Genomic DNA, 25228 nt, shown 5'->3' on the forward strand with positions numbered 1-25228 from the left:
AAACAATCATATATTGAATGCTTTTTGCTAATTTAGGATCTATTCCCCTGGAATCACTAGTGTCGACACAGGAATCAGAGTCTGTGTCGGTATCAGTTTGTACTATTTGTGCAAATGGTCTCTTATGTGACCCAGAGGGGTCGCCTTTGGATGAAAAGGCAGAACTATGAAAAATCACATCCTCCACTGATTTTAACCAGTTTTCTGCATGAGACTCAGACTTATCCTTACTGATATGATTCACATTATCACGTAATTGTTTCACCCATTCAGGCTCGTGGTGTGCCGGCAGCGCCACCGCATTACAACTCTGTGTCCCTAAAATGGCTCCCTCAGGGGAAGAGCTCCCTGCCTCAGACATGTCACACACGTGCACAACCACACCACAGACACTCCGGGACTTATAGGGGACAGACCCTCAGTAAAATCTGTCAGAAGGGCACAGAAAGGATTTGCCAGCTCACAACCCAGCGCTAGTGATAGAAACCCTGTGTAACATAAAACTGGCCACAGACCTGTAGCGCTTTTATAATGATAAAATCACAATACAGCACCCATTTATACTGTGCCCCCCCCTTTTTGCACCCTGATACTTGTTCAGAAGTGGAGGAGGACCAGTGCTCTTCTCTGCAGCTTGCTTGAAGAGAAAATGGCGCTGAGCAGTGTGCTGGCTGACTGAGGAGGAAGCCCGCCCCCGCAATGGCGCGTTTCCCCTCAGCAATTTCAATACTTATGTTCCCTTATTAGCCAGTTTTTTGTTTTTTTTTGTAAATAGATTTTATTGGTTTTCCAATAGAAATAAAGAAGATCAATTACAGTACCAAATAGGAATGAACAAGTACAATTAGGCTAGTGGATTGCATAGATAATGAAAACATCAACAAAAAACAATCGTACCACATTAGCTGGAAGGTTAGGGGGAGATAGTTAAGTATAAATTCCGCAAACCTATTGGCAAACACAACATAGAATAATACGAGAGCCTAACAATAGTCATCATGTTGCAGTACAGTATTAATAGAAAACCCAAAGAAGAAGGGGAAAGACGAACAAGACAAAACACTACAGATAACATTGAAGGGAAGAAGGGTAGGGAACGGAAGGGGGGGAAGGGGAGTGAAAAATCGTCATCGGAAATCAGGAATTCATAACCATGTTATATAGAACATCTTAATAATTATACAGGAGAATCATATCCAAGAATCGGCAGAGAGACTCCTAAGCAAATTCCAGGTAGTATTTTCGAATAATTTGAGAATATGATTTTGTGTCTGTATTTCCAAAGTGTTAATAAAAAATTCCCATTTACGGTAGAATTTCTCAACGCCCACATTAATGTCAGAAAAAGTAGCCCTTCGCTCGTAATACAGTATTTGCAACAATTTTTGTTTGACCTCCGATAGTGAGGGAGAAGAAGAATGAATCCAATGAATGAGAATAATCTTTTTGGCAATCGTGATAACTAAAGACAGTAATTGGAGTTTAAATTTCTTATCGGGTCCTAAGTCCCAAGCTTTGAAATTCCCACAGAGACACGCCAAAGGGTCAGGGTTTACATGAGTAGAAAACATAGCATTAATAAACTGAATTACTTTATTCCAAAACCGCTTAATCTTGCCACATTCCCAAACACAATGAATAAATGTCTCATGTGACATTTTGCATTTGACGCATGCACCAGATTCAAGGGGTGTCATATATCTTCGTTGTGCAGGAGCTATATATGCTCTGTGTAACATCCTAATGTGAACTTCTTGCAAATAGGAAGAGTGTAGGAATCTAAGCGTGTTATCAAATGGAGATATTAGGTCTGGCAAAAGTTTGATACTAGGCACATCTAAAGACCATTTCTTCAGGGTGGGTTCCCAATCAGCCGAGGCTGACAAGGAAGCCAATGAGGTATACAATAAACTAATTTTATAAGGCACAGAAGCAATGAGCTTAAGCAAGGAAAGGAGCGTGTTCGTTCCATTATCAGTAGATGATGGGATACACAGGGATTGAATTCTTAGCCAGTTTTTATTAGGTTTCATGTTGCCCAGGGTGTGCCCCCCCCCCCCCCCCCGTCGCCGCCGCGCCATGCTGTGCCTATGTTGAAGGCTAGCATGGTGCGCAGCGTTCCCGCCCGCTGCACGGTACATGTTAGCCGCCACGTTGACTGAAGATCCTCTTCTGTACACTCACCTGTCTTCTGACTACTGGCTCTGTAAGGGGGGTGACGGCGGTCTGTGGGAGTGAGCGCATAGCTGCAGCTAGTGTTCAGTACCCTTCAGGAGCTAATGGTGTCCAGTCAGCCAGAAGCAGACCCATGAAACTATTCAGGAAGTTGGTTCCTACTTCTGTCCCCTCAGTCCCACGAAGCAGGGAGACTGTTGCCAGCAGTCCTCCCTGAAAATAAAAAACCTAACAAAGTCTTTCAGAGAAACTCAGTAGAGCTCCCCTGGAGCGCATGCAGTCTGCCTGGGCACATTTTTTAAACGGAGGTCTGGAGGAGGGGCATAGAGGGAGGAGCCAGGTCACACCCTTGAAAAGTCTTAAAGTGCCCATGGCTCCTGCGGAACAGTCTATACCCCATGGTACTGAAGTGGACCCCAGCATCCTCTAGGATGTATTAGAAAAGTGGGTTGACATAATCACGTCATTACCAATGCATGGCTTATGTTGCGTGAACGATAACGCCCAAACATACAATCGGATCAAAATTTGGATTGCACCTCCAGTGTGTAGAATTTAATAAACTACAAAAATGCAAAAGCCCTCACTGACTGACTGACTCATCACTAATTCTTTTACTTCCCGATACGTTAGGAAGATTAATTTTAACATAGGTATTCTGCAGGTGGGAAAAAAGAAAACTACTGTACATAATAACATTTTAAATAAACCTCCCCTAAGGGGATGGAAAGGGTGTTGACATATAGACATCATTACCGATGTGTGGCTTGTGTTGCGGGAACGATAATGCCCAAACGGGCAATCAGATCAAAATTTGGATTGCAACTCCAGTGTGCAGAATTTAACTGAAAATACGGTAAAAAGTGACAGGACAATTTTTGTATCTGCTATGGGTGCTCTTCGGGTAATGCCAATAACCATGGATTAAAATGTACTTACATTAAGACATCTCAAATTTACAGCTCTATAGATTTACCAAGTTTTTAACTTCGGAAACTGCCGTGCGAAATAATAGGTAGAACAGCTATTCCAAAATAAGCTTAACAGGAGAGAGAACCTACTTACTTGGCATGGTTAATTGTACCCAGAGTCCAGTAATTAGATACCAATTTTTTTTCCTGAGGCAGTGATCTCTTTGTCTGAAAAAATGTATGATGTTCCACACACGATTTCCAAAGGTTTTTACATGCACGATAGTTCAACATATTGAAGGTGATAATCTGGTCTCTACATTCATTCTGCAACACAGAGTTATATAGCATAAAAATATGGATCATCTAATGACATGCTAAATAATGATATGAAGTCCGCAGTGTAATAGGTACAACCAGAGGCGTAGGGAGGGTGGTTCCGGTGGAGCTCGAGCTCCAGGCGCCCAAGACAGTACAGGGCGCCGCAGCTCAACTCCACAGGCACCTCCGTCTGGCCACATGGAGCTCGCAGCTGTCAGTCACTGAAAGCTGCGAGCCGGCGCAGCGTCAGCTTTCTACCTCCCACCCCTCCTTGCTTTGGTGATGCATGGGCGGCTGACGTCATGACGTCAGACACCCGGCGAGTGGAGACGTGCCGCAGCCAGACGGGACAGGACTGCGGAGACGGAGCAGCAGGAGCGGGACAGGTGAGTATTGTTGTTTTTTTTGTGTGTGAAGTGGCGCTACCAGGGGGCACAACTACTGGGGGCAAATCTACAGGGGGCACAACTACTGTGGGCAAATTTACAGGGGGCACAACTAATGTGGGCAAATCTACAGGGGGCACAACTACTGGGGGCAAATATACAGGGGGCACTACTACTGTGGGCAAATCTACAGGGGGAACAACTACTGAGGGCACAACTACTGGGGGAACAACTTCTGAGGGCACAACTACTGGGGGCACAACTACTGGGGCAAAGCTACTGGGGGCAAATACACGGGGGGCACTACTACTCTGGGCAAATCTACAGGGGGAACAACTACTGGGGGCAAATATAAAGGGGGCAATACTACTGTGGGCAAATCTACAGGGGGCACAACTACTGAGGGAACAAGTACGGGGGGCACAACTACTGGGGGAAAATCTACAGGGAACTCAGCTACAGGGGCACAACTACTGGGGGCAAATCTACAGTGGCACAGCTACAGGGGGCACAACTACAGGTGGCAACTCTACCGAGGGCACAATTACAGGGGGCAAATCTACCGCTGGCAAAACTACTGGGGGCACAACTACTCCCGGCACAGCTACAGGGGGCACAACTGCTGGGTCCATAACTACAGGCGGCATAACTGTGGCGATGCCCCTTCCCTATGAAGCCATGCTCTTTTTTTTTGCAGCACGCCTTAGGTGCGCACTATGGGGGTAGTTCCAAGTTGATCGCAGCAGGAAATTTTTTAGCAGTTGTGCAAAACCATGTGCACTGCAGGGGAGGCAGTTATAACATGTGCAGAAAGAGTTAGATTTGGGTGGGTTATTTTGTTTCTGTGCAGGGTAAATACTGGCTGCTTTATTTTTACACTGCAATTTAGATTGCAGATTGAACTCACCACACCCAAATCTAACTCTCTCTGCAAATGTTATATCTGCCTCTCCTGCAGTGCACATGGTTTTGCCCAACTGTTAAAAAATTTCCTGTTGCAATCAACTCAGAATTACCCCCTATGTTTCGCCTGCGGGTGTGTGTGTGTGTGTGTGTGTGGTGGTGGTGGTGGGGGGGCGCAAAAAGGAAACTTTTGCTCTAAGTGCTACAAGGTCTAGAACCGGCCCAGGTACAGGGGAGGGGGGTGCAGAAGCATACCTTGCTCCAGGCACCATGACACCTTGCTACACCTCTGGGTACAACAATCAAATCATCAGCATCAAACAAATACTCAAGTATCGCTATCTCATTTAGTCACCTTGACAGAACAGACAATTTAAAAATGAAACTGTTGTTTAACCAAGACTATATAATAATGTACTTGCTGTTCAGTTACAGTATTTAAAAATGTACTGTAAAGTGAGATGTGTCAACAGCATATTCCTAGATATAAATACTACAGGCTCAAATCTTCATTTTCGAAATGTGGTAAAGTAAGACAAACTCACAATGGAAAATATATGCCGCAGATCCAGCAAAGGGTAAATTTACGAAGAAGGGAGGTTTTTTTTTAGAACTAGTGATGTTGCTCATAGCAACCAGAGTCTACTTAATATTTATCTAGCTGCTTCTAGAAGATAATAGATAGAATCTGGTTGCTATGGGCAAAAGCACAAGTTCTAAAAAAAACTCCCCCAAAGTGTCTAATTAAAACACAGGTAAAGACTTGCGTTTATTTTTAAACACTTGAGGTACTTCAGTTTACGTAAAGTGTGAAGAAAATATGTATTGAAAAGGTTCACTAATATAGTCAATCTACTGTATGTTATTAAAGCATGTTAACTACAGTACTTTTTATAACATGGGAAATGTAAGAAGGAGCACATTACATTTCTGTATGTGACCAGTGATTCCTGCATACTGCTTCAGGGAGTATCAGTCATGTTTTAGGAAATTTGTTTTAAATAAAAAATATTTTTTTTTAAACTTGGGAAGGAGTAGACACCCCAGCAGTGAGTATACAGTCCGTTAAAAGGACTGTTCAACCCAAGTCACAGTTTTTACTGTACAACATACAGAGTCAGGGCAGTAGAGAGCCTGACTGGACCCAGGTACTTTCTCTGGGGGTGTGGCCTACTCACGGAAGGCATGGCCTTGTACCATTAGAAAAAAAGATAATGAAAAATGTGTATTTTAAGCACCTCCTTGGCCACAGTGCAGCCTAGCACACAAAAGCATGTGCTGGGCTGAGGAGGAGATGCAGCTGCTGCTGACAAGTTAGGGGGAGAGGGCCCAGGGACCCCGCAGGCCCCAGACATGGGCTAAGGAAATCAACACCCTCTCCCCCCACTCTCAGCACCACTGTACAGAGCACACACACAATACATAGACACATCTACATTTATTTCTACACCATTCACCATCCTAGGTTCACTATTAAGTACCCTATCAGCACCAGAGATTATTTACTGTATCAAATGAAACATGGCCATTGCCTGACTACCCGATGACTGCATGAGTTATTGTGGTTGCAGTATAATAACTTTAACATTCTTGTCCGCAATATAGTAAATGCACATGAATACTGAAACCAATGCTGAAATTAAGGAAAATTCAACACTTGTCAGAAAGTATGTGCCAGTGTGTCCATCTACTTACATGATTTAATTTGTTTTGGACTACCAGGGCTATATTTACTACAGTGTGAGTTATTTTAGAAGTGTAGAGGTTTCCCATAGCAACCAATCAGATTCTAGCTATTATTTTCTAGAAGTAGCTAGATAAATGTTAAGTGGAATCTGATTGGTTGCTATGGGTAACATCACCACTTCTGAAAAACTCACACCTAAGTAAATATCCCCCCCAGTGTCAAAAACCCATGTAGGAGGCTTTGAGAGCTTACACGTAATACTTTAAAATCATGTTTCTATGCTCTAGGTCTCAACTGACATAAGTAATCTTTTATTTATATGGAACCACCAACTGTCCATAGCGTTGTACAGGGAAAAAATAGGATTTAATTACCTACCGGTAAATCCTTTTCTCGTTGTCCGTAGAGGATAGAAACATAGAATTTGACGGCAGATAAGAACCACTTGGCCCAAAACAGTACTAAACCAGGAACTTTAGCAGTACTGAACAAATTAACCACTGCAGGATTATGAAGCGCTGGGCGTGTGCCCAGTATCCTCTACGGACTACGAGAAAAGGATTTACCAGTAGGTAATTAAAATCCTATTTTCTCTTACGTCCTAGAGGATGCTGGGGTCCACATTAGTACCATGGGGATGTACCAAAGCTCCCAGAACGGGAGGGAGAGCGCAGAGGCTCCTTCAGAACTGATTGACCAAACTTCAGGTCCTCAGAGGCCAAGGTATCGAACCTGTAGAACTTTGCAAACGTGTTCGACCCAGACTAAGTAGCCGCTTGGCAAAGCTGTAAAGCCAAGACACCCCGGGCAGCCGCCCAGGAAGAACCCACCTTACGAGTAGAGTGGGCCTTAACAGACGTAGGACACGGCAATCATGCCGCATAATATGCATGCTGGATAGTGAACCTGATCCAGCGAGAGATCGTCTGCTTAGAAGCAGGACAACCAAGTTTTTTTGGGATCATACAGGACAAACAGAGTCCGATTTTCTGTGATGAGCAGTCCTCTTCACATAGATTTTAAGAGCCCTTACAACATCCAAGGACTTTGATGAAAATGAGGAATCAGTAGCCACTGGCACCACAATAGGTTGGTTGATATGAAATGAAGACACAACCTTCGGAAGGAACTGCTGAAGTGTCCGCAGCTCAGCTCTAGCTTCATGGAAGATCAAGTATGGGCTCTTACAAGACAAGGCCCCCAACTCCGACACACATCTAGCAGAAGCCAAGGCCAACAAAGTGACAGCCTTCCACGTGAAAAAATTGATCTCAACCTCTGGTAGAGGTTCGACCCAATCCAATTGGAGGAACTGTAACACCACGTTAAGATCCCAGGTGCAGTAGGCGGCACAAATGGAGGCTGAATGTGCAGCACCCCTTTCAGAAAAGTCTGAAAATCTGGAAGGGAAGCCGTTTCTGGAAGAAAATGGATAGGGCCAAAATCTGGACATTTACAGATCCCAACCTCAGGCCTATATCCACACCTGCTTGCAGGAAGAGCAGAAAACGTCCCAGTTGAAACTCCACCGTAGGAAACTTCTTGGATTCACACCAAGATACATATATTTTCCAAATACGATGATAATGTTTGGACGTTACTCCTTTCCTAGCCAGTATTAGGGTAGGAATAACCTTGTTCGGAATGCCTTTCCGAGCTAATATCTGGCGTTCAACTTCCATGCCATAAAATGTAGCCGCGGTAAGTCTTGATAGGTGTCTGCTGAGGAAGTCCGCTTCCCAGTTGTCTACTCCCGGAATGAAGATTGCTGACAGCGCCAACGCGTGTTTTTCTGTCCAGAAGATTATTCTTGTTAACTCTGACATTGCAGCTCTGCTTTTTGTTCCGTCCCGTCGGTTTATGTAAGCTACTGTCGTTACATTGTCTGACTGCACTTGAATGGCCCGATCTCGCAGAAGATGGGCCGCTTGGAGAAGACCGTTGTAGATGGCTCTTAGTTCCAGAATGTTTATTGGTAGACCAGCTTCCAAACTTGACCACCTTTCTTGGAAGGTTTCCCCCTGAGTGACTGCGGCCCAGCCACGGAGATTTGCATCCATGGTTAGAATGATCCAGTCCTGAATTCTGAACCCTCCAGAAGGTGAGGTAATTGTAGACACCAGAGGAGTGAAATCCTGGCCTTTGGTAACAGACGTATTCTCTAGTGCATGTGTAGATGAGATCCCGACCACTTGTCCAGGAGATCCAGTTGGAAGGGCCGAGCATAAAACCTCCTGTACTGCAGAGCTTCGTAAGAGGCCACCATCTTCCCCATAAGGCGAATGCACTGATGAACCGAAACCGGGCTGGCTTCAGGACATAACAGACCATTGTTTGTATCACCAACACTTTCTCCTCCGGAAGAAACACTCCCTGCACTTCCGTGTCGAGGATCATCCCCAGAAAAGACAACCTCCTGGTCGGCTCCAAATGTAACTTTGGAAGATTCAGGATCCAACCGTGTTTGATGAGTCGTGAGAACAATGGAATGTAACAGATTCTCCTTGGATGATGCCTTTATCAGCAGATCGTCCAGATACGGGATTATATTCACCCCTTGTCTGCGGATGAGAACCATCATCTCCGCCATTACCTTGGTGAACACCCTCGATGCTGTGGAGAGGCCGAATGGTAGGGCCTGGAACTGAAAATGACTGTCTAACAGTGCGAATAAGAGAAAAGTGTGATGTGACGGCCAAATCAGAATGTGGAGGTACGCATCCTTGATATCCAAGGATACCAAGAATTCCCCCTCCTCCAGTCCTGAGATCACTGCCCTCAGAGACTCCATTTTGAATTTGAACTCCCTCAGATAGGGGTTTAGTGATTTCAAGTTCAAAATGGGCCTGACCGAACCATCCGGTTTCGGCACCACAAAAAGTTCTGAATAGTAACCTTTGTTTTGAAAATGAAATAGAACTGGTACAATGACCTGTGACTCCACCAACTTTTGGATGGCTTCTTGTAGCATAGCCCTGTCTGCCAGCAAAGCTGGCAAGCCTGATTTGAAGAATCGGGGAGGCGGGAGATCTTGAAACTCCAGCCTGTACCCCTGGGACACAATATCCTGCACCCAGGGATCCAGGCCGGACGACACCCAGATGTGGCTGAAATGCCTGAGCCTCACCCCGACCGGCCCTACCTCCAGGCTGCGCGGTCCACCGTCATGCTGAGGACTTTGACGTACCTGAAACAGGCTTTTGATCCTGGGAACCCGCAGTAGCAGGTTTCTTGGATTTTGTCCGACCTCCCCTAAAGAATGTGTTAGACGGCTTGGCCTTTCTTGTTGTAGCAGCCCGAAAGGACTGTGAAGTAGCCGAAGAAAAAGTTTTCTTTGTAGCAGGCGTAGCTGAGGGAAGAAAAGGTGACTTACCCGCGGTAGCCGTGGAAATCCACGCATCCAATGCTTCCCCAAAGAGAGCCTGACCTGTGTAGGGTAGGTTCTCCACACCTCTCCTGGATTCCGCGTCGGCAGAGCACTGGCGCAGCCAAAGTCCTCTATGAGCTGAGACAGACATGGAAGATATCCCTGCAGCCATCGAACCCAGGTCTTTGATGTATTCCACTATAAATCCTGCAGAATCCTGAATGTTACGTAAAAACAATTCAACGTCACTTTTATCCATTGTATCCAAATTTTCAAGTAACGTGCCTGACAACTTTACTATAGCTTTGGAAATCCATGCACAGGCAATAGTAGGACGCAGTATCGCCCCTGAAGCCGTGTATATGGATTTGAGCGTAGTGTCAATTTTGCAATCAGCCGGTTCTTTTAACGCGGTAGATCCTGGAACAGGTAAAACCACCTTTTTTGATAGTCTGGATACAGACGCGTCAACTATGGGTGGGTTTTCCCATTTTTTCCTATCCTCCTTAGGGAAAGGGAAAGCAACCTTTCTAGGGATCTGAAATTTTTTCTCCGGGTTTTCCCAGGATTTCTCAAATATAGCATTTAATTCCTTAGACGCAGGGAAGATTAGCGAGGCTTTCTTATTGTCAGTGAAGTAAGTCTCCTCAACCTGTTCCGGTGTTGTATAAGCAATATTCAGCACATCTCTAATGGCCTCTATCAACTGCACCCCTTTTGCAAGAGATGCCGCCCCCCACAGCATATCCCCAACACTGTCTGCCGTGTCAGAATCGGTATCCGTGTCATCTTGCATAATCTGGGCAAGAGCACGTTTTTGGGACCATACTTCAGGGGGCCCTGAGGTAACAGAACCAGACCAGACTGCCATAGAATTCTGTAAAACCTGAGTTGCAGACTCATTTTGTGCAACTCTAGTAGAAATCTGAGAAATCATACTTTTAAGAGAGGCTAACCACTCAGGCTCCCTTGCAGGTACCTGCGCTAACACAATGCAATCCTGATGACATGGAATGGGATAATCGTGAGAGGAATTATCCTCTGCAGCATATGACACAGAGTCCCTCTACATAACTTAATGGAGACCACAAACACTCCACACACAAACAGGGAAGGGCAGGCAGTGTTTACCCTTAAGAATGCCAAGAGAGACACAGAGATTGGAGTCAACCCACACACAGCGCTACAAGATAGGGAAAACCCTACCCAGCGTTTACTGTGTACCTTAATAGGTTGCACAGTACAGCTATACAGAACCCCCCCCCCTTCTACAACCCCCTGGTACCGTGATAGATAGTTGGAGTTGATATGAAGGGACAGCTCTCACTGACAGTGCTTCTGCAGGCAGGAAAATGGCACTGAATGCTGCTGGGTCCGCTCTTAGGAGAAGCTCTGCCCCCTTTCATGGCGCTGCTTCACGCTCTTCTGAAGATTATACTGGCCTAAGGAAAAGTGCTGGCAGCGATCCTGGGACCCTGACAGGCTTGTTGGGTCAGTGTAGGGTGTAGGCACTGGCTCAGGGCACCCCTCACAGCGCTGCACTATGTACCGCTGAGCCCCAGAGTGCAGTTAGTACTGCGCGCCATAACCTGTTGCCGCCATCTTCACACCGGCTCCCCGCATGCCAGGGGGGGCGGTGATTAACTCTCCACTGATCTTCTGGCTCTGTAAGGGGGTGGCGGCATGCTGCTGGGGTGAGCGATCCCCTGTGGTGGCGAACGTTTGATCCCCTCAGAAGCTCAGTGTCCTGTCAGCGGAGATCGTGGCTCAGACCCCGCAGGGCAGACACTACTCCCCCCCTTAGTCCCTCGAAGCAGGGAGGCTGTTGCCAGCAGCCTCCCTGTGCCTAAACTCTATTAAAAATAATAAAACTGAATTAACTCCTATGGAGCTCCCCAAGCTGTGACCGGTTGTGACCAGGCACATTTTCTAAACTGAGTCTGGTAGGAGGGGCATAGAGGGAGGAGCCAGCCCACACTCTCAAACTCTTAAAATGCCAGTGGCTCCTAGTGGACCCGTCTATACCCCATGGTACTAATGTGGACCATAGCATCCTCTAGGACAAAAGAGAAATTACAATGATATAAACCACTGTTTCTCAACACAGGTCCTCAGGACATCTAACAATCACATTTTCCAGACCAACTAGCAGGTGGACATTTTCAAGATCCACAGGTGACCTGAAAAACATGAACTGTTTTGTGTCCTGAGTATCAAGTGTGATAACCACTTAAACAAATACAAAATACAATATAAAAATATACAGTACAAGGAGAATAATCAAACCTTTAGATCATTTTACAGCTAAACCTGTAAGGGTGAATAGAATCATAGACTATGAGTAAGGAGCACACTGGAGACAAGAACAGTGAAGGTGAGAACCTAGAGGGTGGAGGGTCCTGCTCATGAGAGTAGGTGCATTATGTGACCTCCTTCTCTGCATAACTCGAGATCACAGTCACTGCACTGAGCAATGATAATTGGCAATGGAAACAGCTTTCACACAAAGTATCATTTGCAGCCTATCGATTACAAAGCTTACACTATATATTATTAAAAGGACTATCAAGCTTAAAAGGTGGTTGGAATGATAATCTGTCAGTGTGTGGGAGCAAATGATAATCAACTGTTTGCTCCCCCCCCCCCTCCCGCATACTCCTAGTACAGAAGCAAGTGTCTCTGGAGCAGTGTGTCCCACAGGTGTCACGGGAGCCATCTGTCTTTCTCCCTCTGCCCCCTCACACTGTAGCCTGCTCTCAGATGTTATGCTGCACTAAGTCAGTGAGACGGCCCGGCTTGCGCTGCCCATACCCACTGCTCGGTCCACATCTCAGGCCAAGAAAGCACTGGGACCCGATTCCTGGTGGCAGGAGGGAGAAAGGAAGGGGAGCAGAAGGCCTGTCTGCTATCTCACTCTACTACACTGTGCAGTCCTCATCCATCTCAGGTGAGGAGGATATGTCTTTATGTATGACTTTTTCCAATAAAATAGGACTAGGACGCATCACTATGCAAATAGGACACACAAGCAACTTATGCTGATTAAAATGATATGCAACACGCCTATATTCTGTGTACGACTGCGGCTGTACCTGCATACAGTACGGAATGCTACATTACAGTGTGTGTGCTGTAATGTAGCATTTTGTATGTAGATGCAGCAACAGTAAAACAGAATATATGCATGATGCATATCATTTTAATCAGCATAAGCTGTTTGTGTGTCCTTTTTGCACAGTGATGTGAATAAGATACAATTTTAGGCAAAAAAAAATATGCCCAACGCTAGCAGCACTGCCCACAAACTGCCAGTTAACTCATGCAAGGCATCTTTCGGTGCATGGCATATTAAGGCTAGATGTACTGTATGAAGACACATCTGTAAGTATGCAGTGTAAGTAGAGATCGTTCTGTGCGAAAAGTCTGGATGAAGAACAAATATTAGGTTCACTGATTTTAAAGATTTTTAAATATGTGTCCTGATTTTGTAAAAATGTACAATGTATGCTGAGTATCCTAGACAGGTGAATTAACAAATAGACAGCTAGTCAGCCAGCAACTGAGCTTTTTGAACGGCCCTGGAAAGATTATGCTTTGACACAAGAATGTAAAAATTTGGTATTTTCCCCACAACTGGGTTCAGTATGAATTTATTTATTTATTATCAGTTATTTATATAGCGCACACATATTCCGCAGAGCTTTACAGAGAATGGAAGACCCGGAGGTGGAATCGGGCGTTTTAGGGCCAATAACAAAGATCTACACCCTTCCCTCCTTGGTTGGGAATGGGAAAAAAGCAATATCGGGCTTTCAAGCACAATTTATCCTGGACAGGTAATACACACATTCACCGTTGGAGGTACAGTTCAAAGATTTGCAGCAAAACTTCAGCACGGATTCTGAAAGTCCTCACCAGTCACACGGTGCCTTTAGACGGAAGTGGAAGTCCTATCCTGATGTAAAGTGCAACGTCCCAAAACAGTTTTGTTGGTTTCCTTGATCCAAAGTTTTGGAGGGGGTAGAGATGACAATTGTGGTGATCCTAATGAAGCAGCAGGTAAACCCAACGCGTTTCGCTGCTCCTATGCAGCTTTTTCAAGGTGACATGTCAGAAAAAATGGTGCTATATGTATACCCTTAATGAGGATCAATTAGGCAACACCTGTTCAGCTCATCCATCCAATAAACTCTAATATTAAATAAAACTTCATTTTTCTAATATGTAGCATCTATTAGCGAGACTCAGAGGCAAACCCTATTATCAATTTATTAATTTGACATATCCATTCAGAAGAAAAAATATCTTAAAATAATTAAGAATGTCCAGATCGTGAATTCTACATAATTTCCGGTAATTGGAACGCATATGTGGCCACATGACTTTCTGCATGTGGACCGCATACGTCCCTTCCTCCCGGAGCATAAATTTATTTAAAAATATATCAGGGCTTAATGATTTTATAACTTTTAACCCAACGTTACTAGTGGGTTATGCGCCCTACAATACCCCCCCTCTGTGGCCACATAACTTGTGACGCCCGAGACTCAGGAACAGAGCGGGGGACATGAGCACACCGTTTTGCTGTAACGTGACTTCCAGTCTGTGAGCCGAAAACAGGTGGTTTCCCCTGGTGTTGCGAACACGTGACTCCGGACCCTTGACTTCTGTTCCGTGAAACGCAGCAAAACACGTCCTTATTCCATTATAATTAAGAGACTGCAATGAAACAATTCTGTTTATTCTGACCACAGTCACATATAAAAATCTAATATGTGTACATACTTAAAACATTTCTCCTCTGAACGAAATTTGAGAAATTCATACAAAATTGACTGACCATTAGCTAAACCAGTATATTAAATAGAACAATTACTGGAAAAAAAAAACAATTCAGCAGTGCAAAGTGATATAATAATGGTTAAACAACTTTTCATTGGGTCAATTACAAATTTCTCAATAGCATAGAATCGTTGTCAACAAGGAGATACAATACTCAACTAGATCACTATATTCAACTCCACAGACTTATTCAGACCCTCTGGAAAAATACTATTAAGTTTAAACATCCAGAAAACCTCTTGTTTACACAATACCCTATACCGGTCTCCCCCTCTTACGGTTTTTGGTATAAACTCTAAACCCAACACTTTCAGGCACTTTGGATCTCCATTATGATGCTCAAAATAGTGTTTAGATGCACTGTGAGTAAGTACTCGATTCACAATATTCCTCCGATGTTCTAAAAACCTAACTTTGAGAGGTCGAGTTGTCCTCCCCACATACTTTTCCCAACCAAGGTGGGGAGGGTGTAGATCTTTGTAATTGGTGATTATGGCAGCCTTTCTCTTTTCATGTTTTTAAAACAGTATTAAATAATTTAAACTGTTCATTCACTCATCCATCCATTCAGTTTATTCAGCGCTGCTACTTTCTGTGTGCTTTACAGAGAATATTTGGCCATTCACATCAGTCCCTGCCCCAGTGGAGCTAACAATCTATATTACCTACCACATGTACATGCAGACACATTCACACTAGGGTTCATTTTTGTTGGGATCCAATTAACCTAACAGTATATTTTTGGATTGTGGAAGGAAGCCCACGTAAGTACGGGGAGAATATACTAACTCCACACAGTTAGGACCATGGTGGGAAATTAACCCATGACCTCAGTGCTGTGATGCAGCAATGCTAACTATTACACCATCCGTACTGCCCACTGGACAGGATTCCAGTGGTCACAATACCGACGCTAGCATGCCGATCTGTGAAATCCTGACAAAGGCAGTGTAAGTATGTTCCACTCAACTAGATCACTAGTGCCGCAAGGCTCAGTATTAGGACCGCTATTGTTCAATATTTTCATTAACGACCTAACAGAAGATCTAGAGAACATGGTGTCAATTTTTGCAGATGATACCAAATTGTGTAAAGTTATAAATGCGGAGGGGGATGCTGAGTCGCTTCAGAATGACTTGGTTAAATTAGAAACTTGGGCAGCGAAATGGAGAATGCGCTTCAATACAGACAAGTGTAAGGTAATGCACTGTGGTAACAAGAACAAAAATAACACCTACCTACTAAATGGGGTAAAATTAGAGGATTCTGTACTGGAAAAGGACTTAGGTGTCCTCATAGATAGCAAACTAAGCAGTAGTACCCAAAGTAGGACTGCAGCAAAGAAGGCTAATAAGATATTAGCATGCATAAAACGGGGAATTGATGCTAAGGACGAGAGTATTATACTCCCGTTATATAAATCACTTGTGAGGCCACACCTTGAATACTGTGTACAATTCTGAGCACCTTACTACAAAAAGGATATCCTGGAGCTAGAAAAGGTTCAAAGGCGGGCGACCAAACTAATTAAGGGTATGGAGACGCTGGAATACGAGGAAAGGCTTGCAAGACTAGGCATGTTTACACTGGAAAAGAGGAGATTAAGAGGGGACATGATCAACATTTACAAATATATAAAGGGACAATATACAGATCTTGCGCAGGACCTGTTTTTGGTTAGATCAACACAGAGAACTCGTGGACACTCGCTCAGGTTAGAGGAGAGGAGATTCCACACAATACGGTGTAAAGGCTTTTTTACGGTAAGGACGATACGTGTTTGGAATTCCCTGCCTGAGGGAGTTGTAATGGCCAACTCAGTCAACACCTTTAAGAATGGGTTAGATAAATTCCTAATGGACAAGGATATCCAGGGTAACGGGGCATAGTCACGCACTATGGTTATTGCTGCATCTTTAACATCCATCCCTTACATGCTTTTTGAACTATGCTAGGTATTGACAATCTCTCACTGCTGCAACTTTAACATCCATCCCTTACATGCTTTTTGAACTATGCTAGGTATTGACAATCTCTCACTGCTGCAACTTTAACATCCATCCCTTACATGCTTTTTGAACTATGCTAGGTATTGACAATCTTATCTTTAATTAGTGATTTCTAGGCCAGACTATAGTCTATTCTCACTGTGTATTAGTGGGGGTATAGTGGTTTGTTCATACCTTGAGGCAACCTTTTGTTGTGGGTGGAGTTTTTCAGAGGGTGGGGGCTGCTATCAATTAACCCTGTATCCATGTCTGCATGGTTATTTAACTGGTATTGATCAAGGCTGCAAGCATCTTAGGATACAAACATCTTTTGTTGCTAAGTATGTTAGTGCAAAGTATGATGATATAATCTATGGAGATATACGGAGATGCCTCAGCTGATGTGACCTCTACCCTCTCCTTGTCTTCCTCAGGTATTGACAATCTCTCACTGCTGCAACTTTAACATTCATCCCTTACATGCTTTTTGAACTATGCTAGGTATTGACAATCTCTCACTGCTGCAACTTTAACATCCATCCCTTACATGCTTTTTGAACTATGCTAGGTATTGACAATCTTATCTTTAATTAGTGATTTTTAGGCCAGACTATAGTCTGTTCTCACTGTGTATTAGTGGGGGTATAGTGGTTTGTTCATACCTTGAGGCAACCTTTTCTTGTGGGTGGAGTTTTTCAGAGGGTGGGGACTGCTATCAATTAACCCTGTATCCATGTCTGCATGGTTATTTAACTAGTATTGATCAAGGCTGCAAGCATCTTTTGTTGCTAAGTATGTTAGTGCAAAGTATGATGATATAATCTATGGAGATATATACGGAGATAAACAGGAGAGAAACAGAGGGACAGCAGACTATCTCCCCCACCTCCACAAAATAACTGCAAACAACAGACTACAGTGAGTTACCTATACCACTACCAGTAATGCCTGCAGCCTGCACAACCTGGACACTGAACTACCTGTCTAATTAAGTCGCAGCCCTACTGCTCTCACACTCTCATTTACACAATCTACAACCACTGTGTATCCATCTCAGCCTTTCCGTTCCTTCCATTATTTCTTAAAATTCAGTTTGCACTGTCTTTTGCTTACATTACACCCCACATTCTCCTTGTTCATTCTATATTACACCCACACCATTCTATTCCTCTGAACACTACTGTCCCTAATTATGGCTCCTCGAGCCTGTCACATACCGATCCTCACTGCCAGGTCTCACCCCCCAAATTCCAAATCACCCACAAACACTCAGAACCCAGCCAACCTTATCCCCATCTCCCCTGTCCCCTCCCTTCCTTTCTCCTGTGCACTCTGGAATGCTAGATCAATCTGCAATAAGTTGCCAACTATCCACGACCTCTTCATCTCCCACTCTTTTAACCTTCTCGCCATCACTGAAACCTGGCTCTCCTCCTCTGACACCACCTCCCCTGCTGCTCTCTCCTACGAAGGCCTCTCCTTCACCCACACGGTCAGACCTGATGGTCGCCAGGGTGGAGGCGTGGGCATCCTTCTCTCCCCAAACTGCACCTTTCGTTTCATCCTGTCACGATCCGGGTATCTGGACGCCATTACTTACCCTTCAGATGCCTCCTAAGGCGGGCTCAGCGTTCCAGGACCGGATTCCGCTGTTCCTGAGTTTCCACATGCAGAGTGTCAGAGTGGTGTTTTCATCAGCCGCGGCCTCCGCTGTGCCCGCGTGGTTAAATGTGCATCTATCAGCCTGGCGTCTCCTGTCTCCGGTGGCCGGCGCCGCCATTACTGTTTCCCAGACCACATGGATTACAAACCAAACTTCCCTCCAAGTGTCTGCATGGGCGCAGCCATCTTGGATTTTGTCATCTGATCATTTCCACCAATCTGCTGTCTGTATTGTTGTTTTGCATAATTGCCTAGCCAACCCCTTCCTTGCTGCAGGTATAAGTAAGCTGTGCCTGAGCAAGGAAGACGTCAGTGCTTTGGTTGTCAAACCTAGTTCCTGTTTGTCTCTCTCCTGTGATTGTCTTCCAGGTTCCAGCTCCTGTCTCAAGACTTCCACCATAGAGACCCGCACCAGCATTCCACCTGCGGTGTAGCCTGACTCTCCAATCCATTGTGGATTCATCTGTTTCCAGCTACAACATTACCTGCTTCCAGATCAGCTTCCAGCAGAGTACAGCTTCCCTTAAAGGGCCGGTGTCCTTTCTACACTTTACCACTCTCCACCGGTATTATTATTTCTCCGCTCTCAAATTCTACATTTCAGTTCATATTTCATCGCTCCCCAAGTTCATTTATTATTTAACTGGTTCCAGCCAGTATCCACTCCGTGCTAACAACAGTCTGGTTCCAGCCAGTATCCACAGCAGCTGTTTTACCTTCAGCAACCCAGCTTTTCCTGGAACACCAGCTGGCACAATCCTGGGTTATCTCCATTGCTACAGTCGGGCCTGGTAAGGACTTTCCATCTAGTAGATCATAAGAACTATCTCACACTACCAGTGCCCTGTGGCTCCTGCCATCCTGTAGTACCCAGGAACTGTATTTATTATTTGCTGACTTTTACGTTTTCTTTTACTGCTGCTGTGTTGCGGAGTTGTCATAATAAACATCATTGACTTTTATCCAAGTTGTCGTGGTCACGCCTTCGGGCAGTTATTATTCATGTTACTTACATGTCCAGGGGTCTGATACAACCTCCCAGGTTCCGGTACATCTCAGCCCCTACAACTGAGGCTGCCTCCCGTCAGCTCAGGCCCTCAGTTGTGACAGTAAGCACTGACCTAATGAATCCAGCCGGAGACCAGGATCAAGCGGCCAGGCCGATGCAAGAACTGGCAGCCCGACTAGAACATCAGGAGGCTGCACAGGGCCACATCATCCGCTGTCTCCAGGATCTCTCTACTCGGCTGGATGGGATTCAGACAACTCTCCGTGGATCAGGCGCATCTGGTGCGTCAACCACAGTGACTCCAGCTATAACCCCACCCACCTTACCCATTTCTGCTCCACGTCTTCATCTTCCAACGCCAGCAAAATTTGACGGATCTCCAAGATTCTGCAGGGGATTTCTCAACCAGTGTGAGATTCAGTTTGAGCTACAACCTGGCAATTTTCCCAGTGACCGTACAAAAATTGCCTACATCATCTCTCTTCTCAGTGGCTCCGCCCTTGACTGGGCATCACCGTTATGGGAGAGGTCCGACACCCTGCTATCTTCTTACACTGCATTCGTGTCAACATTCAGGCGCATCTTCGACGAGCCAGGCCGGGTAACCTCAGCTTCATCCGAGATTCTCCGTTTACGCCAGGGGTCACGTACTGTAGGACAATATCTGATACAGTTCCAGATCCTGGCATCCGAACTGGCATGGAACGACGAGGCCCTGTATGCTGCATTCTGGCATGGCTTATCTGAGCTTATTAAAGATGAGTTAGCTACCAGAGACTTACCTTCTAAGTTAGATGAGCTAATCTCACTCTGCACGAAAGTTGATTTACGTTTCAGAGAGAGAGCAACTGAGCGTGGAAGATCATCTGCTCCAAAATCTTCTGCTCCTCCTCCTCGTCAACTGTCACCATCTAAAGATGAGCCCATGCAAATTGGCCGTTCCCGTTTAACTCCTGCTGAGCGCCGAAGACGTCTCTCTGAGTCTCTTTGTCTTTACTGTGCAGCTCCGTCTCACACCATCAATGCCTGTCCCGAACGTCCGGGAAAACTCCAAACCCTAGCTCGCCCAGGAGAGGACCGGCTAGGAGTAATGATCTCCTCTCCATCTCTTCATGATTGCAATCTCCCAGTCTCGCTTCAAGTTGCTCAACGTTATCGGAACGTCATTGCTCTCCTTGATTCCGGAGCAGCTGGGAACTTTATTACTGAAGCCTATGTTAAACGGTGGTCCCTACCCACCGAGAGACTTCCTTCCTCCTTTTCCTTAACTGCCGTGGATGGCAGTAAAATTTTTGATACTGTTATTGCTCTAAGGACTCTACCAGTTCGTCTGAGAGTGGGAGTTCTTCATTCCGAACTTATTTCACTTTTAGTGATTCCAAGAGCCACACATCCTGTGGTCCTGGGCCTTCCATGGCTCCGTCTTCACAATCCTACAATTGATTGGACGACGACGCAAATCCTGGCATGGGGTTCCTCCTGTGCAGAGACATGTTTGTTTAAAGTATTGCCTGTCTGTTCTTCCTCCCCCAGGTCGTCTGATGTTCCACCTCCTCCATATCAAGATTTCACGGATGTGTTCAGTAAAGCTTCTGCTGATATCCTTCCTCCTCATAGAGAATGGGACTGCCCGATTGATCTCGTTCCAGGGAAGGTTCCACCTCGAGGCCGAACTTATCCGTTGTCTCTCCCCGAGACGCATTCTATGGAGGAATACATTAAAGAGAACCTAGCAAAGGGGTTCATTCGACCTTCTTCTTCTCCAGCCGGCGCAGGCTTCTTTTTTGTAAAGAAGAAAGATGGTGGTCTGCGGCCGTGCATCGACTACAGAGGTTTGAACGACATTACCATCAAGAACCGCTATCCTTTACCCCTGATTACTGAGCTCTTTGACAGAGTTAGCGGAGCTACCATCTTTACAAAGCTGGACCTGAGAGGTGCATACAATCTCATCCGGATCCGTGAGGGTGACGAGTGGAAGACCGCATTTAACACCCGTGACGGACATTATGAGTACCTCGTCATGCCCTTCGGATTGAGCAATGCTCCAGCTGTCTTCCAGCATTTCGTCAATGAGATCTTCAGAGACATTCTATACCGTCATGTCGTGGTCTATCTAGATGATATCCTCATTTTTGCCAACGATTTAGAGGAACATCGTTTCTGGGTAAAGGAGGTTCTGTCCCGTCTCCGTGTCAATCATCTCTACTGCAAATTAGAGAAATGCGTCTTTGAAGTCAAGTCCATTCCGTTTCTAGGGTACATTGTGTCCGGTTCCGGACTAGAGATGGATCCTGAGAAACTACAAGCAATCCAGAATTGGCCGGTACCCTTAACCCTCAAAGGGGTCCAGAGGTTCTTAGGGTTCGCCAATTATTACCGAAAGTTTATACGAGACTTTTCCACCATTGTGGCGCCTATTACTGCTTTCACCAAGAAGGGTGCTAACCCGTCCAAGTGGTCTGAAGAAGCCATGCAAGCTTTTCATCTTTTAAAACAGAGGTTCATCTCTGCACCTGTCCTGAAACAGCCTGACATCGACTCTCCTTTCATCTTAGAGGTGGATGCCTCCTCCGTTGGAGTAGGAGCGGTGTTATCTCAGAGGGCTAAAGATGGTCATTTACATCCTTGCAGTTTCTTCTCACGGAAGTTCTCCCCAGCGGAGCGCAACTATGCCATTGGCGACCAGGAGTTGCTAGCCATCAAGCTCGCTCTAGAGGAGTGGAGATATCTGTTGGAGGGAGCTTCTCATTCAATCACCATCCTTACAGACCACAAGAACCTTCTATATCTAAAAGGCGCACAATGTCTCAACCCTCGTCAGGCCAGATGGGCACTTTTCTTTTCCAGGTTCGACTTTAAACTCCAGTTCTGTCCGGGCTCTCAGAATCGCAAGGCCGATGCCCTTTCCCGCTCATGGGAGCAAGAAAATGAGTCCGAGTCTTCAGACAAGCATCCTATTATAAATCCGTTGGCATTCTCCACGGTAGGGATGGACTCTATGCCCCCATCAGGGAAAAGTTTTGTGAAGCCGACACTAAGGAAGAAGCTCATGCATTGGGCCCATGCTTCCCGTTTTGCCGGACATACAGGTATCCAAAAAACCCTGGAGTTTATCTCTAGGTCCTATTGGTGGCCAACTCTGAAAAAGGACGTTTTGGAGTTTATTGCATCTTGCCCAAAGTGTGCTCAACATAAAGTATCCCGCCAGTCGCCTGCGGGGCAACTGGTTCCACTATCTGTTCCCCGTCGACCATGGACCCATTTGTCGATGGATTTTATTACTGATTTGCCCATGTGCAACAAGTTCAATACCATCTGGGTGGTAGTTGACCGGTTCACCAAGATGGCACACTTCATTCCTCTCACCGGTCTTCCGTCAGCTTCCAAGTTGGCTCAAGTATTCATACAAGAGATCTTCCGACTCCACGGTCTTCCAGAAGAAATTATCTCAGATCGAGGAGTTCAATTCACAGCCAAATTCTGGCGAAGTTTATGTCAAGTCCTCCAAGTCAAATTAAAGTTTTCCACGGCTTACCATCCTCAGACCAATGGTCAAACTGAGAGGGTGAATCAGGACTTGGAGGCCTTCCTCCGCATCTATGTGTCCTCCTCTCAAGATGACTGGGTTCAATTACTTCCCTGGGCCGAGTTCTGTCATAACAACCAGTATCATTCTTCATCTTCTTCAACACCATTCTTCACCAACTTTGGATTCCACCCTAAAGTCCCTGAGTTCCAACCGCTTCCAGCAACTTCTGTTCCCGCAGTGGATATCACCTTGCATCAGTTTGCCAATATCTGGAAGAGCGTACGATCAGCTCTGCTCAAGGCATCGTTCAGGTACAAGAAGTTTGCGGATAAGAAGCGTCGAGCAGTTCCTGCTCTCAAGGTGGGTGATCGGGTATGGTTATCCACGAAGAATTTGAGGTTAAGAGTTCCCAGTATGAAGTTTGCACCTCGCTACATCGGTCCTTTTAAAATTGATCAAGTCATCAATCCTGTTGCTTACAGACTCCAGTTACCTCCCTTCTTAAAAATACCCAGGACATTCCATGTTTCCCTGTTGAAACCGCTAATCTTGAATCGGTTTCATTCCTCACTTCCACCAACTCCGAAAGTCCAAACTCAACGAGGCGTTGAGTATGAAGTGGCCAAGATCCTGGACTCACGTCACCGTTACGGTCAACTTCAGTATCTCATTGACTGGAAGGGCTATGGTCCTGAAGAACGCTCTTGGACCAATGCCTCAGACGTCCATGCTCCTGCCTTGGTCCGAAATTTCCACGCAAAGTTTCCTTTAAAGCCTAAGAAGTGTCCTGGGGCCACTCCTAAAGGGGGGGGTGCTGTCACGATCCGGGTATCTGGACGCCATTACTTACCCTTCAGATGCCTCCTAAGGCGGGCTCAGCGTTCCAGGACCGGATTCCGCTGTTCCTGAGTTTCCACATGCAGAGTGTCAGAGTGGTGTTTTCATCAGCCGCGGCCTCCGCTGTGCCCGCGTGGTTAAATGTGCATCTATCAGCCTGGCGTCTCCTGTCTCCGGTGGCCGGCGCCGCCATTACTGTTTCCCAGACCACATGGATTACAAACCAAACTTCCCTCCAAGTGTCTGCATGGGCGCAGCCATCTTGGATTTTGTCATCTGATCATTTCCACCAATCTGCTGTCTGTATTGTTGTTTTGCATAATTGCCTAGCCAACCCCTTCCTTGCTGCAGGTATAAGTAAGCTGTGCCTGAGCAAGGAAGACGTCAGTGCTTTGGTTGTCAAACCTAGTTCCTGTTTGTCTCTCTCCTGTGATTGTCTTCCAGGTTCCAGCTCCTGTCTCAAGACTTCCACCATAGAGACCCGCACCAGCATTCCACCTGCGGTGTAGCCTGACTCTCCAATCCATTGTGGATTCATCTGTTTCCAGCTACAACATTACCTGCTTCCAGATCAGCTTCCAGCAGAGTACAGCTTCCCTTAAAGGGCCGGTGTCCTTTCTACACTTTACCACTCTCCACCGGTATTATTATTTCTCCGCTCTCAAATTCTACATTTCAGTTCATATTTCATCGCTCCCCAAGTTCATTTATTATTTAACTGGTTCCAGCCAGTATCCACTCCGTGCTAACAACAGTCTGGTTCCAGCCAGTATCCACAGCAGCTGTTTTACCTTCAGCAACCCAGCTTTTCCTGGAACACCAGCTGGCACAATCCTGGGTTATCTCCATTGCTACAGTCGGGCCTGGTAAGGACTTTCCATCTAGTAGATCATAAGAACTATCTCACACTACCAGTGCCCTGTGGCTCCTGCCATCCTGTAGTACCCAGGAACTGTATTTATTATTTGCTGACTTTTACGTTTTCTTTTACTGCTGCTGTGTTGCGGAGTTGTCATAATAAACATCATTGACTTTTATCCAAGTTGTCGTGGTCACGCCTTCGGGCAGTTATTATTCATGTTACTTACATGTCCAGGGGTCTGATACAACCTCCCAGGTTCCGGTACATCTCAGCCCCTACAACTGAGGCTGCCTCCCGTCAGCTCAGGCCCTCAGTTGTGACACATCCCACCTGAGCCCTCCCTTACCTTCTCCACCTTTGAGGGCCACACTATCCGCCTCTTCTACCCCATTCACCTCCTTGTGGCAGTGATCTACCGCCTCCCTGGCCACTGTTCACCTTTCCTTGACAACTTTGCTGCCTGGCTTCCCCACTTTCTCTCCTCCGACCTCCCCTCTGTCATCCTCGGTGACTTTAACATCCCTATTGACATCACTAATGCTGCTTCCACTAATCTTCCTGCCCTTTCCACCTCCTTTGGACTTTCTCAATGGACCTCCACCCCTACTCACAATCTCGGCCACTCCCTCGACCTTGTCTTCACCCACCGATGTGATCTCTCTGATTTCTCAAACTCTTCCTTCCCTCTCTCTGACCACCATCTGCTTTCTTTCTCCCTCTCATCCTCCTTCCTCCTCTCCACGCCC

General features: G+C 45.8%; 1 protein-coding gene across 3 annotated transcripts in view; it reads right to left on the reverse strand.

The window, feature by feature from the left end:
- Positions 1–25228, reverse strand: part of PTPN3 (protein tyrosine phosphatase non-receptor type 3) — a 1027556-nt gene that overhangs the window by 517954 nt on the left and 484374 nt on the right. For all 3 annotated transcript variants that reach the window (XM_063922728.1, XM_063922729.1, XM_063922727.1), the window contains one exon: positions 3241–3413. In XM_063922728.1, the coding sequence (XP_063778798.1) occupies positions 3241–3413 (173 nt within the window). The remainder of the gene's footprint in view (positions 1–3240; positions 3414–25228) is intronic.

Source organism: Pseudophryne corroboree, chromosome 5, assembly GCF_028390025.1.
Source record: "Pseudophryne corroboree isolate aPseCor3 chromosome 5, aPseCor3.hap2, whole genome shotgun sequence".
In the NCBI taxonomy this organism is placed as follows: domain Eukaryota; kingdom Metazoa; phylum Chordata; class Amphibia; order Anura; family Myobatrachidae; genus Pseudophryne; species Pseudophryne corroboree.